The sequence below is a fragment of the Lissotriton helveticus genome, chromosome 1_1 (genome assembly GCF_964261635.1).
Source record: "Lissotriton helveticus chromosome 1_1, aLisHel1.1, whole genome shotgun sequence".
In the NCBI taxonomy this organism is placed as follows: Eukaryota; Metazoa; Chordata; class Amphibia; order Caudata; family Salamandridae; genus Lissotriton; species Lissotriton helveticus.
In genome coordinates this window covers 605,767,291-605,786,746 of record NC_136057.1, presented here as the reverse complement: position 1 = coordinate 605,786,746, position 19,456 = coordinate 605,767,291, and the positions used below count along the sequence as shown (strand labels likewise).

The 19,456-nt window shown below is 44.5% G+C and overlaps 1 protein-coding gene across 3 annotated transcripts in view; it reads left to right on the top strand.

Moving 5' to 3' along the window:
* ITPR2 (inositol 1,4,5-trisphosphate receptor type 2) overlaps positions 1-19,456 on the top strand; it is a 1,735,249-nt gene that overhangs the window by 859,878 nt on the left and 855,915 nt on the right. For all 3 annotated transcript variants that reach the window (XM_078674117.1, XM_078674116.1, XM_078674118.1), the window contains one exon: positions 12,487-12,612. In XM_078674117.1, coding sequence (XP_078530243.1) covers positions 12,487-12,612 — 126 coding nt within the window. The remainder of the gene's footprint in view (positions 1-12,486; positions 12,613-19,456) is intronic.

Genomic DNA, 19,456 nt, shown 5'->3' with positions numbered 1-19,456 from the left:
AGCTTTGCTGCTGGACGTTTTGGCGTCCACAGCTGCCATTTATTAAAGGTATGAAAGGTCCAGTTCATAATTCATGGAAATGTATATTTATTGGCACAAACCCATAAAAAGTTGAGAGACTCTAAATATTGTAAAGTATTGAAAATTCCTTTTCACTTTAAAGTCATCGGGACACAAAGTGTCTGCAGAGATATTAATATCTCTGGAGTTGGTACGTATTAAAATAATTAATTGGTAACAGAAAATCCTTCAATTTCTAGAGGAGACTCTTCTTGCTGAATTACCTCGACCATTCTATTCCTATGAAGAAGAAATTCAGCGGTAACAGCTTCATACATAGAGCTTCTTCCAGAAATCACAGGGATTTCAGTAGCCACCAAATATAAAATCAGGCCTAAATCTCAGCAAATAAATGACACTCTGATTGGGGCATTTGGGCAGATATTGAATTTAGTTGAGAAAGGGATATATGTATAATCACTTGTTTTCTTTGGGGTATTCCAGCATACCATAGGAGCCTTTCAATTCATAAATATCAGTCTCTCTCCTTCGCGGCTTTCATATCTCGATCTGTTACATTGCAGTTGACCATAGGAGTTAAATGGTATCGCACTGGGTCTTGGTAATCCTCCCTTCACTGAGAAGCAGAGAAGACCGAGTAGGCAGGACCCCCTGTGATTTTCCATTCCTGTTCTGCTGCCATCTCTGAAAGTGGCCTTCATGTAGAGTAAGTAAGTGGAAGGTTGATGCGCATAGTGCAAGGCTTAAGGTCAGTACGTCTGGGCAAGATGCTGTTGGTGGAGGAAGCTGTTGATTTTGCTATGGAGGGATCTGTATTTCTCCAAACCTCACCTGTCTTCCTGACTGAATGATACAGCATATTCCCCTCCATAGTCCAGATAGGGCAGTGTTCCGACCGCCTGGGTTGCCGTGTGTGAAGGGGAGCAAAGCATACCCTGGAGGAGGAGGCTGAATTCCTAATCTTCTAATTGACTGTATTCTTGATGTGACTAATCGTTGCTTGTATGCCACATGCCATGAGGAAGACTTTTCTGCATGTGTCAACCTACCCAAGGGTGGGTCATAAATTCCTTGCAGAGTTCAGTTCATCTTTGGAGATTGGATTGTTTGTGTCTTGTAGAAGCTCAGTCACATCACAACTGTGATTTTTCTCTTCGAGCGCAGCCACTGTGATTCCCTCTGACTATGATAGAAATTCTACTTTGCAATTTATATTTGGGGCCATAAACATTTAAGGTTTACACAAGAGTTGAATTTGGAGAAATGGCTTGAGATTGGCAAGTTTTTACAGAGAGGTGTCCTAAAACTGAAAGAAGCTTTTGGTTAGGTTTTCATAGATTAATGTTGTGGTGGATACAGACAGTGCCTCTGCAAATTTTAGGTCCCTAGTGGGTGCTTAAACTTCAAGAGTTTGTTTTGAATATTAAACATACAGTCCCACAAATATAAATTATACCTGATGTTTCGAAAGTATTAGCTGGCAAATATACTGATATATTGATGTTTATTTAGTACACTTCTAATTCCTATTAGAAAGTTTGTTCAGTATAAATGGGGTTTCAGAGCTAGATAGGTGTCAGAGAGACGGCCTAGGTCTCATACTTTCTATGCAGTGTATGGCCCTTGAATTGTCTTTCTTTGTGCTGGCTGTTGGCTTCAAAAAGCCAGGTCTTGTTACAGTACTTAAATATACCCCATTCCAAGACAACCAAACAAACCTAAGAATGAGCCAGACAAATGTTTAGACATATACAGTATAACACACCCTTGGTAGGTCTAGATATAGGAACGTCATGGTTCAAGACATTGAATACAGGCATTGGGATTAGGTAATACCAGTAATGCAATTGGTCATTTAAATCATCCAATCATCCGCAGAATTTAGTTGGTTGTTTGTCTGCATGTGACCCCTATCAAATATAAGCACATCTGTCCTCGCTGAAATATTTAACTTTAAACATAATTCTACCCTGCACCGAAAACCAATTGAAGACCCTCTGAATGCTAGGTCCCAAGAAATGTTGTACCAGGTGATGAGTTGCTTCATTCAGCAGTGTTTGTAGCTTTGAGACACAGTTTTTGTGATCGTTCCGGTACGCCATGCTGTGATTTTTAAGTAGAGAAATAATTTCCACCACTGTGCCTGCATTCATATAAGGAACAAAGCACAGTATTTTCTTCATGGTGTTTTTTATGGTTTGCACATGGTCCCTACATCACTTAACCACACGGTCTTTTTACTTTTTCTGATGACTACTTCTAACTGTAGATTTCTCACCTTTAGAATATCTCCACATGCCAGACTGGATCTGGGGAATGTTTCGGCAATATTCCGTGCTGCCTGGAAGGGATGGATCTGTGCGGCCCATAAGTGCCACCTCTGAACTCTGGTGTTTGCTTTTTTCTTTCAGCGCCCTATGACATGAATATGATGCTCCACTCCCAACTTTGTGGGTCTTCCAACAGCTCTAAATTTAACTTCAGACAGTATACCTCATATGATGTGCCCGCAGAAAGACATGATTGAAGCTGTGCAGTACCTACAGGAAGCAGATTTCGCACGTGTCTTTGTTGATTATGCTGTGTTCACCAGGGCCGGATTGGCCGTAGCAAGTGCCGGGGTTTTCCCTGTCGGCTTGAAGGGTGGGGGGCAAGTTTTGGAGTGGTGGGGGCGGTTTTGGAGCAGTGGGGGTCGGTTTTGCTGCAATGCTGCAATATTGGCCCCCTGTGACAAAAGCAGCGGCAGTCTTTCCCAACAGAACCCCTCAACCCCCTACCCTCCCCCCAGCCGGTCCAGCTTAATTGCCAGGGCGGGTTTGCATTCTCAGTCCGGCCGTGGTGTTCACTACTCGAATTTGTGCAAAGAATTGTGTAGTTATGCACCCAAAGGTGATCCAGTTACCTGAAGTTGAAGAAAGACCATAAGCCCAAGAATGCTAAGCAGCACCCAGTCCAATCCAACCAAAATCAGACGAGAAGGGTTGAGGGCATTAATTGAAAGATTATATCCCACAAGTGTCTTCTTATTTTCAGCCAATTCCGCAACTTGTCCTGTTGCTTCCTTAATTCCCCAGGCCCTCACTGACTCAGCAGAAAATAACTGCCTTAACAAAGTGCATGCTGCAGCTCGTTCAAATGTGTCTCGCTTCATCTGGGGTGCCTTCGGGACCCATGATCTCCAAGGGACTTCAATTGGACTTCCACTGGTAACCTGTCCCTCGGTGCAATCTGACCCCATTTGCCCCATTTCTGGGCCCATACTGGTGTTAGGTAAGACTTCCACTACTACCCCAAGGTCTATGCCAGTCCCTACTCTATAAACTCCAATGCTGACTCCATCAACCCCAGCCAAGGACTCGGATAGGTCACTGGTTTCCTACACCAAGCGGTTGTCTGCCCACTCCCACCCTATTTCATGCTACGTAATTACAAAAGAGTGAATAGTCAGTATGCTGCAAGGCTCCAATCCTTGGGCTCTGCTGTGGCACCTACACACCATATTTGGATCTGACACTGATGCAGTCCAGAAAATGCAAAATGTTCCCACAACACTAATACGGATGAGGAAGTGGGCAATGTATTTGCCCCTATTTATTCAGATGACAGGGTATACCTGTATTTACAGAATGTCAGTGCGCTCGATCCAGAGACTGAGCTTGTCCACTAGTGAAAGATAGTGCCTATTTTGCAGTAGTTATTCAAAGGGCATCATTTGCCTACTTTTAAAAGTATTGTAAAATTATTTTACTGTGGTCATCATTTTCTAATGGCCACATGGTCTAAGCCTTGCTTGGGCAACCCAGTCAGTCAACCTATGGCTCGGTGATACAGCCCGGCCCTGAGAGACAGATGCTCCTGGGCCTTGATGTGGAGAGCCTGTACACCAGCTTGCCCCATGACGAGACACTCAACATCATTGAGGAGGTCCTTTACTCCAACCCATTGTACCAGACATCAAAGAGTCTAGTCATGGAATGCATTTCCCTGGCACTAACGAAGTACTTCTTTCTCTATGAGACCACTCTCGACTTACAGCAGCATGGGGAGCACTTGTGCTCCCAGCCTAGTTGGTCTCTATGTCCATCATCTACAGAGTAGCAAAATTCTCCATCAGGACAATCCTTTCAGGCATAACATCAAGACCTGGAAGCAGTACATTGATGACGTGCTGGTCATCTTGGAGGGTGACACCCAATCGATTGGGCACTTCATGGAGTGGCTCAACCTACAAAATCCCTACCTAAAATTCACTAGCACAGCATCCCGTGACCAACTGGTTTTCTTGGATCTCAATAGCTACCCAGAAGACGGTTTATTGAGGACAACCACACACTTTAAACCAACGTTAAAGAATTGTCTGCTGCTGTACGACAGCTTCCATCCACGCCACCTACGTGACAATCTCCTCTATGGGCAGTTTATTCGCCTCAGGAGAAACTGCACCAGTCTCAGTGACTACAAAAGACAAGCGTCAGACCTGAAAACAAAACTCTCCCATCGAAAGTACCCGGCACCCATCATAGACATGGCCATGAAAAGGGCATGCAATAATAACAGGGAAACTCTTTTAGAAGACAAAGTTCACGAAGATACAGACGCCAGACCCATTTGCGTGACTACTTACAACACCCATTCAAACATGGTTTCTAAGATTGTGAACAAGTATTGGAGAACCCTCATCTGTGGTGACCTACACCTGGAGAAACCTTTGTTCGCACTCAAGAGAGGCAGGAACCTCAGGGACATGTTGGTCCACACACGACCATGTACAGGCACAGCAACATATATACGAACAATCCCACACTACAACCGGTCCAGGGACACTATTGCTGCGGCACTTGTAGCACATGCCCCCTGACGAAGAAGAGTAAATGGATAAAATTCAGGAATGGCAGTACTTGGGCGCAAAGAAAGTTCACCAATTGTAACAACCGCAACGTCATGTACATGATTATGTGCCCCTGCGGGCTTAAATACATTGGCATGACATCTCGACCAGCCAAAATCAGAATCGGAGAGCACAAAAGTAAAGTACGATGTAAAAAGCGCACTACAAAAATGTCTTCTAATTACCTGTCTGAAACCCACACAGTAGATGACCTGCAATGAACGATCATAGAACAGTTACCATCAGAGACTGGCCTATTGGAGAAGGATCAACGTTGGGTGTTTCGCCTGGGCACGGATACCATTGGTCTCAATGATGGTATCCCTTGGAATCAGCTCACCTAAATATTCAGACATGCTGTGGGTGACAAAAACGAGACCGGGGTGCTAGAATGACACCGACCCCTGGTTGTAGCGTTCCGCCCCCCGCCCTAGTGGACGTTGCGCTGAGTAACACTATATGTTTCCCGTCCTTCCTGTTTTTTACTACTGCGAGTGAGCGAACCGGCTCAATATCCTCCTATGAAGGCTGGTAGCATGCACCCTTGTTCACCTTTCTATAATTAACAAATTGACACTGACCTTTAGTGGACAACACTACTGTTTTTTAAGGAACCAGCACATTTTTCATTAGTAAATGGTGGTAGCATAATTTTCAATCTACATGCGTGTGGACCCCCTTGGTTTTTGTTTTGTTTTATTAATATCCATTTTTGCACTCCAATAGACCTTTTATGATGCTCCTCTCTTACAACTCAACGGGAGAGCAATTCCTTTTGGTAGTGAGAGAAGGGACTATTGCGCAACCGCATTATCCCTCAGAAGTTAGCGGTCTAGTTTTTTTTAGCCAATACCGCTACATCCATGCGCTTCTGAGCAGCTGCGCATGCTGAGCGCAGACCCTGTTTGTGTTACGATGCTCCCACCAAGGCGGGCATTTCTTATGTATATGGGTTTTGAGTTGATGCACAGCTGCTTACTGCTGCTACTGGTGCTCAAAATAGTTTTCCTGATTACCAGATCCAGCTGAAGAAGGGAACTGCAGGTGCGCTCACTGCAGCTGCGCTACACCACCATCTTTCTAGACAAATTAGTGCTGAGGACCTGGGCAGCTTAAAACCCACAATTGACATTCCTTTTCATGTCAGCCAATCTGTGACTGTTTTTTTGGGCCACATCACCTTTTGAAAGAAGAGGAGACTCTCCATCAGTTTGACCTTAAAAGTACTTTGAGTTTGTACAGTGACCACACAAAATATCATCATATGGATGATCAGCTATTTGAGGGATTCTCATGGAGCAAAGAAAGGGAAGGAGGTGTAGAAAGGAACCTGTCAAAATTGATAGTCTAATGCATCAAAACCGGCTATGAGCTGGCCTGGAAGAAAACCCCTGATGATAGTCCACTAGAGACTGCCACAACAGAGTTGGGAAGCAGGGAACCAGTTCTACGCGACTGTCAGGCTGCATACATTCCCAAATCACTAGAGCACTGGCAATCAGATCCAACGAAAGGCCCATTTTGCCATTTGGTGAAGCAGGACTTCATAAACTGAGTCTACTTCTCAGCCCACCCCCTTTTGAGAGGCAGGGTATGCCCAGACGTGGGCTCCTTGTTCACTTTGCCACTGGATTCAAGCTAGCCTGGTTGGTGAAGGGTGTTACCCTGAAACTGGTCCCAAGATGCTTGTTTCCGGTTCAGGAAAGACCTGGCTTGGCAGTTCAGGCTGGACTGTTCCGATGAAGCACAGGGTCAAGACTGATTTGCATATAGCTGGGTCTGAACTGAGGTGGCGAAGTGAGCTAAAGAATGATGATGGATTCCACCCAGATCTGTGACTGGGAGTGAGTGTCTGAAACGTTTCAGTGCTCCGTCCATCATCTCCTTGTGTTTGCTTTGTTCACCATCAGTTGGTGGGGTATGCCCAGACGTGGGTCCCTTGCTCACTTGCCACTGGATTCAAGCTAGCTTGGTTGATGAAGGGTGTTACCCTGAAACTAGTCCCAGGATGCTTTTTTCTGTTTCGGGGTAGACCTGGCCTGACAGTTCAGGCTGGACTGTTCCCATGAGGCACAGAGTCAAGACTGATTTGCATATAGCTGGGCCTGAACTGAGGTGGTGAAGTGAGCTTAAGAATGATGATGGATTCAACCCAGATCTGTGACTGGGGGTAAGTGTCTGACAAGTTTCAGTGCCCCGTCCAACATCTCCTTGTGTTTGCCATAATAATAGGGTTCCAAGTTATATTCTGGCACACTTTTACTTATGAATTGTTTCAGGACTCCATGCTGGTTGTGGGAGAAGTTTAGGAAATGTACATACGTGCAGGTATTGTGCTTAAATGCAGCTCTTCTCTCTCACATCGGGGGGCATTATTGAGTTACTGCAGAGACGAAAGGAGCCACCTATCAGTGCCCTGAAGCAATGTTAAAAAAGTGTCCGGATCCAGACTGGTCCATGGGGATAGTCTGATGATGAGAAATCTGCTGCTAGAGTATACACCAGACAGAACATAGCCAAGGTAAGTAACTTGTTCTCTTAGTCTGAAGTCCTCTCGTGGGTTTCCTCTTACTTATGGACATCTTACTTCCGCTATAAGTTGTCTTTCTCACTTAAGAACCCATTTCTTCTTTTACTTCTGACATGTGCTGCGCCTCCCCTGCTACCACAGTAACCTCTCTACTGCTGAGGCCTTTCCACCCCAGTTTTTGGACCTGTTTTGGCTATTTGGAGTACTTCACATTTAGGCCTCATGCACTTTTTTACCCTACATAAGGTATCCATACCAAATTTGCATCCTTTTTCCCCCAAAATACTGGGGATTCTAAAGGCACTCTGGGTTTGTGGACTACCCTGAAGGGAACCGCGAAAATAGCCAACATTTGTCTAAATTTAGAGGTTTTTATGAAAAATGGCAAAAAAGTGTTTTTTCCCAAAATATGGCATCAACTAAAGGTTTGCTGTGCTAAAATCACCATCCTCTCAACTTTCAGGAACATGCAAAGCTGTATTGTAAACCCAATATTTTTTGCCACAGTTTTGCCATTTTTCTAACAGGTAGCTAATTTTTCTAAATTTTTGTGCTTTCCGCCTACGTCCGGTTTGTGGGTGAAACAGTTGTGAACCCCATGGGTAATGTCAGAAAGCTATACATTTCTGAAAATTAGACCAACTTCTGAAATAATCAAGAAGCCAATAGGTAGATCCTTCATAGTTTTCCCAGCCAAAATAACTGCTGAAATAAAAGAAAATATGAAAAATGGGTTGACAAAAAAAGCCATTTGTGACAAGGTTTTCATCTGTAACTTCTTGTCACAATGGCTAATTTACAAAAGCAATACAACAGTATGTCTGGTAGACTCCTCTGGTCGCTGGGATATATAGGGTTTGTTGGTTCTCAAAAAGCTCGAGGTCCTCCAGAACCAAAAACTGAATTGCACATTACAATGGATTTTCATTGCGTGACAAGTATAGAACAATTAATAAGGTACATTATAAAGTGTGAAACACGGGTATGAAGGAAACCTATGCATTTCTGAAATGTACATCAGAAACTGAGTTTAGGAGCAGTGGTTTTCTGTAGATCTCTGAATTTGTGGTTACCCATACTAGCATGTTATTGTTACATACTGGCTTACATTTGGAAGGCACAAATCCAGTTGGTAATAATGATCCCTGCTTGTGTGAAGTCACAACATTCCTACCAGTCAGGGTATTCCCCTTGGTGTCTAGTTTTCAGAAATGTCTGGGTTTAGTCTGCTTCCCTGGGTGACGGCCTACACAAGCCCAAAAGTGTAGCATTTCAATATGACAAGTGAGATGATCTTGGAATTTAGTCGCACTCTCACAGCGCATAAGTAAAAACATCACCCAAAAGAATCAAAATGTCTTCTCGCTTGCCATTTGGATGGGGACATTTTAGTCCACTGGGAAGCAGAAACAATGTTGAAGCTTTAGGAGTGACAGCGTCGTCTGATGCCAGGATGGGCCAGACCCAACCTCATTATTTTATTAAAAAAATAAAGGAATTCCTGCCATCCAGTTGGCTTTTTGCCGCCTCCCTGTCCTGGGGCATACCCCCTCCCTGCTCCTGGGTGGCCAACATAATGGTTTGCTCCTTTTGGGGTGAGTTATGGCCTAATGCCAGAGTGCAATAGTTGCACCCCTTGCTTTTGCCCCAGCTAGAAAATCTCTGGTGTCTAGAGGGCTTTGAACCCACGGGGCAGATTTGGGGAACAGTCCTCATTTAGGATAATCCCTCTAACTGTCCTGGGAAGGGCAGAAAGACATTATTGCCTCTTCTGGGGTGGGTGTATGGCTCAATACTAAGGGTAGGCCGCCCATCTTTCTGTTTGTTGTGCCTCCATTTTGAAACCCCCCGTGTCTAATTGCACCATTTTTGGGGTAGGGGAATGGCCATGCCTATTGTGGGCAGCCCCCTAGTCCTAGTTTTCCTTTTGATTAAATAATCTCCGTTCTCTAGTGGACTTTCTGCCCTTACCTCAGGGGAGCAGATTAAGGCAAATACCCTAATCTGCTACCTTGGAGGGAGGCAGAAAAACTGTACTGCCTTTTTTTGGGCGGAGGCATGACCTGGTGCATGGCGGGCAGCCTCACCCCTGTTTTATCTATTTTTTGGGGGAAGGTCTCAGGAAGACTTTTGCACCCATTTTATTTTGGGGTATGGCCATGGCCATGTCTATGGTGGTCAGCCCCTACCCCTGTGTTTTCTTTTGATTATATAATCCCTGGTGTCTAGTGGGCTCTATGCCCCCTAGGGGTAGATTGGGGAAAATTCCCTAATCTGCCATTTCAGGGTGGCAGATACTGTACCACCTGTTTTGGTGGTGGTGACATGGTCCTGTGCATGGTGAGCAGCCCCAACCCTGTTAATTATTTGTTTGATATTTATCCCTGGTATCCAGTGGGATTTCTACCCCCCCCCCCCCCGCCATCCAGCTGCAGCAGACTGGGGCAAAGCTCTAATCTGCCCCCGAGGGAGGGCAAAAAGACACTTGCACAGTGCCTGTGGAGGGGGAATGCCCATGCCTATGATGGGCAGCTTCCACCCCTATGTAGTTTTTACTATGTAATCCATTGTGTCTAGTGGGCTTTCAGCACCACCACACCCCCGTGGAGGCGCATATTGGGGTAATTGTCCCCTTCTGCCCCCCAGAGACAGGAAGACTAAAGCCTTGGAGGGGTGGGAGTAACAAAAGCTTTGCCAAAGGTCTTCTCCCACTGCTAAATATATTTGGTGTCTAGTTGGTATATCACTACTTGGAGATTGGTCTCTGACAGTGATCCCCATGCAGGGATCCCCTGGATGGGGATACCCTTAGAAAAAGGATAGTCTCCCATTTCCTTTGATTTCTCCTCCAACTCAATCAGTGTTTGGGGGGCTGAGACATGCCCCCGAGCACTGATGCAGCGAAATTAAAACTATCTGCTCACTTTACTTTCACTTTTATAGTAATTAAAACTGCGCACCCTGTGTGCTGACAGTCATTACCCAAACAAAAATAAAAGCCCTCGAGATGTCGGGGAAGCTCTTCCCCAGCAGTCAGAGCTGAAAATGAAAAGGAAAAAAAAGGAATCCCTCTTTTGCCAACTCCAGAATGTTAATTTAAATCTTCCCCAGTGTCAGCCAATGGCCGATGCCCCCCTGAAGGGGCTAATGGTCTGATGGACAAAAAATCGATTGGGCAAATGTGGTCGCAATTTGCTCACTGACTTTTACCAAATATATTTACATTTTGTGAACTGACCTATGTAAGATTAGGTCGGTTAACAAAATACCATGTTATAGTGAGGCGCAGTTTTACCCTCCTCATTAATATGCATGAGGTAGGTCGCAAACTGCGACCCACTATGTTTGGCTACAGTCACAGTGGCCTGCTTTGATCAACTTTACATCGTGTTTGTGACTGCCTTTATGCAAAATAACATTTCTTATTTCCTTAACGGAAATGGAATGCATTTAAAAAAACTAAATGTAAATTTTTCCAAACACTTTTTAGGGGCAGGTAGTGATTATATGGACCACTGCCTGCACCTAAAAAAAAGATTTGCAATGCAATCTTGCCTTTGGGACCTTATTTGTATTTAACTATGCAGCACATTAGCCTGGGTGCTGAAACTTCACTGTTCTTTAACTTTGAGGGAAAGTAAGCACCAAACTGGAACACGCCAGATTTGGGAACACATGGAGACAAATACTACTTATCAGCGGGAAATTGTTTTGTTCAAAGCTCTGTTTTTAATAAAATAAACAGCGCCTTTGGTGGTTATAATACTGAAAATACAAGATTTTAATTTTTTTTATTTTCTACGGATGCTTGAGGAAGACAAGTTTCTGTGGCCTGGAATCTAGGGAAGGCTAAAGTGATTCTGGTATTTTACTGACCTATGCTGGCCGTTTTCTATCAAGAAAGTTAAATAGAGGCAGTTGTCAGAAAAAGAAAAAAAGAAATTTCCTATACAGAAAGCAATTCTGGTAGTTTACTGACCGCTACTGATCGTTTGCTATCAAGACAGTTAATTAGAGGCAGTTGAACAAGCAGAAAGCAATTCTGGTATTTTACTGACCTCTACTGGTTGTTTTCTATCAAGACCGTTAAATAGAGGCTGTGGAACAGAAAAAACATGTCCCTTAGCAAAGGCGGAAGCGGACGGGTCCTGGGGATGATCTCCAGATCTCACAAAGTACATAATAAAGATCTTCCAGACTGTGCAAGCGCTGTCTAGGCTCGACCTACAAAAGATTTGTCCACATTTACAAAGGGGATGGGGTTCCTTGAGAACGCTTTCCTGTTTGTAAATGAGCTCCCACCTCTTTTGTGGTGGTGTTAAAATATTAATGTTTTGTGACCGGATTTCAGGCACAAAATATTAAAACATATCATAAGGCATTGGAATTTGGAAGGGACACCTTTTGACATGCTCTTTCTAAATACCTATTACTTATGGTCCTTATGGTTTCTTAAATCCATTTAACAAAACCTCTTTTGAGTTCCAAAAAGGAGTTTAGCAGTAAAAAATGCTCTGATTTACAGAATCTGTGGGTTTACGAATATAGTACATTTTTCTACATGAGGCTCAAAGTTTACATTCGTCTACTCTGCTATTGGTTAGAGTAATTTCTAACCAATAGCAGAAATTCTACGAAACCACTGATTCACATCACTTTGGAAATATGTTCCTTAGATTAATTGGCAGGAGTAAGATTGGCATTTTTTCTTTTTCTCTCAATGATGAGATTTCCACAGCTGTTCTAACTAAACCATGTCCAAACCCAAAAGAATTCAAGTAAATGTATTTTATGAATAAGGTCAAACTTCCAGAGGTGGTTGCTTGCCTCCATGGGACTGCAACTTCCTTCAAAGTTCTTTATTCATTTGATAGACTATTTGTCACAGTGTACACAAATGGAAATAAAAAAAATTAAAAACAGATTGAACTGAAAGACTGCTTTATTTTATTTGCATTATTCGAACCCATTCCCCCTGTGTAAAATTGCCATGTACAACACTGTACTTTTCTCCCAGTCATTTGAGGCTTTCGTTTGCTTTTTGTAGGTCAAAATTGCATATGTGAATTTTGTCAACCACTGTTATGTGGACACTGAAGTCGAGATGAAAGAAATCTATACCAGTAACCACATTTGGAAACTGTTTGAAAACTTCCTCGTTGATATGGCCAGGGTAAGTTGTGAGAGACCGTATAAATCCAAGTACAATCAACTGACATCAAATATTTTTTTAGTTTGAGAGTAAATGTAATGTGTATTGAATGTTTCTTCATATTTTGTACTTAATAGCATTCAGGCCTATTAAGGATAGTTTCAGTTAACCTATCATTCATCAAATCAGGTATACAAGCATCAAGAATACTGAAGATAAAATGAAAACCAACCAGGCTTTTTTACGAGCACAAAAATTAATAGCAGAGCTTCTGATGCTATTCAATCATGACGATCAGATTACTTAATGAGGAAATAGGGGTGAATTCTGGTGCTGCTGCACAGTAGTGGTGCCACCACTTTGCCACACAGTTATTCTGCATGGGCATGCTGTTGTAGTCATACCAAGTGGAAAGTCATAATATAGAAGTTTTAATATAAGCCTGAACTTACATCAACTCCACAATATCGACTACCAATGTATTTTCAAGGTAAGCAATTTTGGATTAAGAAGGTTAAATGTGTAATTCATGCATACGTATCTTTCCGCTATAGTGGTAGTTGATACAGTGAAGTTGATATATGTGTAGGTTTACAAAATTGTGTTAGGGCAGAAAAGTCCCTCGCAAGGTAGTAAACATGTACTCTTGCTCCTAGCACCCCAACTGTGGTGAAACCTGGATCACTGGTACCACATTTTTGGTCATGGGTGAAAGTGGATCATGCATTTGTACCATATACTAGGCCTGTCTCATGGATCTGTTTGGACCAGGAGCAGCGCGCCACACACTACTCTCATAGTGGTGCAGGGCTACTGCCGTTTCTAGAACCTGAGTAGCATGAGCGCAGTGGCATCACACCATTTTGATAGTAAGTAATCAAGTAATATAGACAAGCCATCTGACCTGTGTCATGGGAATGGGGCCTAATGGCTCACTCATACCGAATGCACACCTGTGTGCTCAGCTCAATCTTGGCTTACATCAAGACAAATGTGCTTGTTGGGGTACACACTACTGATATGTGAGCCAGTGTGTGCTACATTACGTATGTGGAGACAGTTTGTGTATGTTTGAGTGCACCATGTTGGCATGTACATGAGCCCGTGTGTTCTACAATACATGGAGACAGCACATGCATGTTGGAGTGCACCCCGCTGGTATCTACCTGAGCCAGTGTGTTATACAGTACAAGTAGATAGTGCATGTTCGAGTGCTCCTCACTGGTATGTTGTATGTAAGCCAGTGTGCACTAAAGTACATGGAGGAAGCGCATGCATGTATACGTGCTTTGCTCTGATATGTACATGTGCCTGATAAGTGGTGCAGCACTTGAAGATATACACGCATGTTTACGTGCAGTCCTAATGATAATTGAGTGTGTGTGAGCGGTACAGAGTGCCCATTGCGCCCATATTGGAAACTCCCGAGCTTTCTAGAGACACGTGGAGGTAGAGGAACCCTCCAGAAAAATGTGTGGGTTGCTACATTTCTGAGATCTGGGTGGGACACACGGTAGACGAAGGAAGATCTAGGCCCTTTGGTACTTTTAAAACGGGCTCTTTGATTCTGAAAGAGGTCACTTGTCAGAGGAGCGTGGACACACCTCAGGAAGGAGATGGGACTGATAAGAGAATCCTAAAGAGCAGGGCTGGGTACTTTGGAACCTTTTGATATACCTATCACTGATGCGGAGTACTAGGTGTGATCATCTAGTTACTGTCATGGCTTGTGTTTGGAGATACTCTTGCTGCAATGGACTGGTCTTTGGGAGGAAGAGAAGGACAGAAGAATGGACGCATTAAAGTGGGCAGCCACCAGACCGCAAACTTCAAAGCCAGAGACTCGAAATCACATTTGTGTCTGCAAATGGATTATAAAAATGAGAGCTTGAGACTTCCAAATTGTCAAACTGAAGCTGTACATCAGCATGGAGAAGCTTAGCACAAGTTCTACCTGTTTTGACCAAGGCAGGGGACTACGAGTCAGTCAGTCTCCTATGATTGCTGAAGGGCAATCACCAAGGAGAATCAACTAAACCCACCCGTAGTACCAACTTTTGCCTGACCCAAGACCAGAGAACGGTGTGAGGAGGAGGTCACTGAAGGGAGTGGGGTCCAGTGGGGATCCTGCTGAGTGGATCCCAGAAGTGGATTCTTTAAGATTCTGGTAGTCTGGACAGTTGCACCGATCAAGCAGTCTGCCTGTGTGCACTTTCCCTTTGACCAGGCCCTTAACCCGTGTGCATAATCTACAACACCTGTACTCCAGGTGGGGGCTGCTGTAAATAAAAAGTGTCATTGCCTTTGGCGCCATGCTGAACAACAGAAAGTTTGTCACCCTCAGCAGGTAAATAACCTGAGATGGCAGTCGACCTGTTTGTGTTGCTCTAATTCTAGGTGGCGGGCGGCAGTGACGATTTAGGGCCGGCACCTTATGCATCCTTCGATCTAGAAGAGGGCTGTCACCTCGTGAACCGCCATAGCCTGAAGGTGTTGTTGCACTGTGTGAGGTGTTACGCTCCTCCGTGTATCCGCAGCAGGCCATGACCAGCAATAGTTCAACAATCTAAATCCGGAAGCACCTTTCCACCGGACTCCGAGGGAGATTACTACATGACTGGAGCAGTGCCCTGGATGCCTGCTGCCTTGATGGCAGCATCTCGAATTCTGTTCAGTGCTGGGCCACCAACTCACACCCAGGGTCTTTAAACTATCACTGCAGCAAGAATGGTAAGTATAAATGCCGGACTACTTGGGGAACTTGCTCAGACTGATGCGCTGTGGCATGGGGATACTTGAGTGTTCATAGTTGAACTTATAAGATTTTAACTCACAAGTGGGGCAGCCTGGATGCCACCTCACACAAATGGGGAATAACCATGGTCCTTGGAATAGAAAGCGAGACTCAAGCCCTGACCTAGGTAACGCTAGGATGCCTGCCTCAGAAAGGCTGTGTATATTATTGTGGTGTGCCATATTATACTTTGTGTTGGTAAATAGATAAATACTCTGTTTTCATAAAAGTTAGTATTAGACTTCACAATCATTTATTGGGGTTGCTGGATGTATGTTGAGTTGTGAACATGTGTTCTCTCTACACCTCAGTCTTCCCCAAGAAGGCTTGGACTGCCCAACTCGTGCTACCTCTGAAAGTCAGGTGCTGAAAGGGTACTTATCCCAGTGTACATAGCCCAGAGGAGATAGGGCCCCATGACTTTGAGAGTAATAGGCTTGAACCACCACAGTTCGGCTGAGTAACACATTTGCCCCGTGGCCCTCTGAACGGGGTTTTGTCAGATTGAGCTTGATATTGTGACCTTCAATTCCTCAACATGCACCCTTTGATGATTCTGCTGATTTCTCAGAACTTTACATTCACAATTGTTATTTGTAGTCCTCAGTACCTACCTACTTATGTTTTAGGTGCTATAACACTAGTTATTTACATACATTAATAGATACCAATGGTATCTATGTGCCCTGAAATGTCTACCTCAATTACCTGTACCAAAGAGTCCAAACATCATGGTACCATGGTTTACCCTAAGCTGGCTACTGGATAAAACATCAGACCTCAGCCAATCCACATCAATACCAAAGCTTAACCAAAGTGCGCTTGTGGTCTAATACCCAGGTCAGGGTTGGATTTTTCATATGACCTAGTTATTGGGTTTGCCCTAAGGTGCCACAAAAGATTTTAACTACAATTGATACGAAATGCCAGATGCACAAGTATTGCAAAACGTGATGTAAATGGCCTGTTTGTTACTAGTTTTAAGGGGCTGGTACCAATGGGCAGAGAATGCATACAGATTAAAATAAGACCATCCAGGAAATGGGTTTTGATGGGAAAAAAATTACCCAAACAAAAATAAAACGCCTCGAGATGTCGGGGAAGCTCTTCCCCAGCAGCCGGAGCTAAATAGGAAAAGGAAAAAAAAGGAATCCCTCTTTTGCCAACTCCAGAGTCTTAATTTAAATCTTCCCCATTGTCAGCCAATGGCCGATGCCCCCCTGAAGGGGCTAAGGGTCTGATGGACAAAAAATCGATTGGGCAAATGTGGTCGCAATTTGCTCAGTGACGTTTACCAAATATATTTACATTTTGTGAACTGACCTATGTAAGATTAGGTCGGTTAACAAAATACCATGTTATAGTAAGGCGCAGTTTGACCCTCCTCATTAATATGCATGAGGTAGGTCGCAAACTGCGACCCACTATGTTTGGCTACAGTCACAGTGGCCTGCTTTGAGCAACTTTACATCGTGTTTGTGACTGCCTTTATGCAAAATAACATTTCTTATTTCCTTAACGGAAATGGAATGCATTTAAAACAAGCATTTACAATGCAACGGTTTCGCCTTTGGAGAAGTTAGAGCTATATGCATTGTAAATGACAAAATGTGTATTTATGTGTTGGTTTTGAAAACAGATAAATAAATGGCATTGTCATTTACATTGCCAATAGCTTAATCTCTCGCAAATGTGAGAACTATTGTACCCTACGGACGAGCTCAGCAGACAGCAATTACTACCACACACACACACACACCCAGAGCCACACACACACACACCCAGAGCCAGCCCCACACACCCAGAGCCAGCCACACACCCAGTGCCAGCCACACCCAGAGCCACACACACACACCCAGAGCCCCACACACACACACACAACCAGAGCAGTCACATACACACACCCACTGGAGCAGTCACACACACACCCACTGGAGCAGTCACACACACACACACACTGGAGCAGTCACAGACACACACACTCACTGGAGCAGTCACATACACACACACACTGGAGCAGTCACATAGACACACACACACTCTGGAGCAGTCACATACACACACACACACACACACACTCTGGAGCTGTCACATACACAGACACCCTGGAACAGTCACACACACACACCCAGGAGCAGTCACACACACACACACTCTGGAGCAGTCACACACACACACACACACGGGAGCAGTCACATACACACACACACACACACACACTCTGGAGCAGTCACATAGACACACACACACTCTGGAGCAGTCACATACACACACACACACACACTCTGGAGCTGTCACATACACAGACACCCTGGAACAGTCACACACACACACCCAGGAGCAGTCACACACACACACACTCTGGAGCAGTCACACACACACACACACACTGGAGCAGTCACATACACACACACACACACACACACACACTCTGGAGCAGTCACATACACACACACACACTCTGGAGCTGTCACATACACACACACACACACTCTGGAGCAGTCACATACACACACACCCTGGAACAGTCACACACACACACCCAGGAGCAGTCACACACACACACTCTGGAGCAGTCACATGCACGCACACACTGGAGCAGTCACACACGCACACACTCTGACCATGTGTCAGACAGCAGGCGGCAGCTTGTCATGCACCCCCTACCCCGCACAGCGCGCCCCTCCAGTAACCCACCGAGCTAATGAAGGTCAGTGGAGTGACGCTGACCGCCCCTCGTTACCACATTGTAAAGTTGTATCCGGCCTCATTGAAGCCGGGGTGTCTACAGTACAGTGTGAAAAACAATCTACTGACTGACACAGAAGACAAAGGATGTTAGGTGAGGAAATTCGGGATCACCGCAGATGGGGTTTCCCCTCCAACCCACAGGGTCAGCGGACAGAAGGGAACAAAGGACATTGGCACTGCAGCGGGCTAAATATGGTTCAGATAGAACAAAGAGGGAAAGCGTGACGGGTTGAGACGCTTAAGTTATTAACCTGAACAGGGTACATCTAAGGTTGAGGACTTTTTCGGCAACAGCAAAAAGTTCGTCTCGTCTATTTTTAACTAGCTCAATATTAAAATCCAATTAAATCTGTTACTTGAAAGATAGATTTATGAGCGCCGTTCCTTGCCAATTTCCATGAGGCTCAGTGACGGAGGCAGCCTCCCGCAGACCTGCTTGAGCAGCAAGAGGCGATGATCTTGGATTTCTTTAGTTTGCCTTTTAATGGTCGGAGAGGGGAATTGTTTCTGTTTCTGCTCTGGAACAGCTTGCCTTTGGATGTCCGTCAAACAAGTGAACTGCTCCCTTTTAGGAAACAGGTTAAAACTTGGCTGTTTCCAAATTGTTAGCCGCTGCTTATTCAACTGTTGTTCTCCCAGTGCATCTCTCTTAGGAGCTATCTCAGCGCCAGGATACCTGTAAGGTGATAGCTGCGCTATATAAATGTTTTAAATAAATAAAATAAATAAAAAAAATGTACTTACTGTACTTGCATAGTGTGCACAGCTTTCGCCACAAGCAGCGTTGCTAGGGGGCCATGGGTCCCAACTTAAGTAATGAAAATGCCCCTACCTGTTATTTCGGTAGAAAACACAGCATTAATCGGTGTTCAATGGCCCCCTCAGGCCTCTGGGCCCCTGGCATTGCACCGGCTGCTTCACAGGCAGTAGCCCCCTGGCCACAGGGCGCACCATTGAATATCTGGGCGTGAGAGAACTTTTTCTATACCATACCGTTTTGGCCAGATATTTATTTGAAATCCTGGTACGTATTGTGTTGCTTTGTTGGTTACACTCCGCCTTCAAGTGTGTGCATTGAGGTCTTTTTCGTTTTGTGTAGCGGCCGTTGATGTGTTGAAGTTCTTTTTGTTGATATACATCACTCCCTGAAAATCGGCATTGGTGAATGTAAAATGCGGCATCCTTTGCAGGGTGCAAGCGACAAGACACTCGAGCTGAATATTCTGCGCGGCAAAACACCCATTTTCTTTTGCATTAAAAAAAAAAATCATACTTTGCAGGCGAAAGCCTTCCTCGCGGCTCTTGCATTATTGAAGCCCA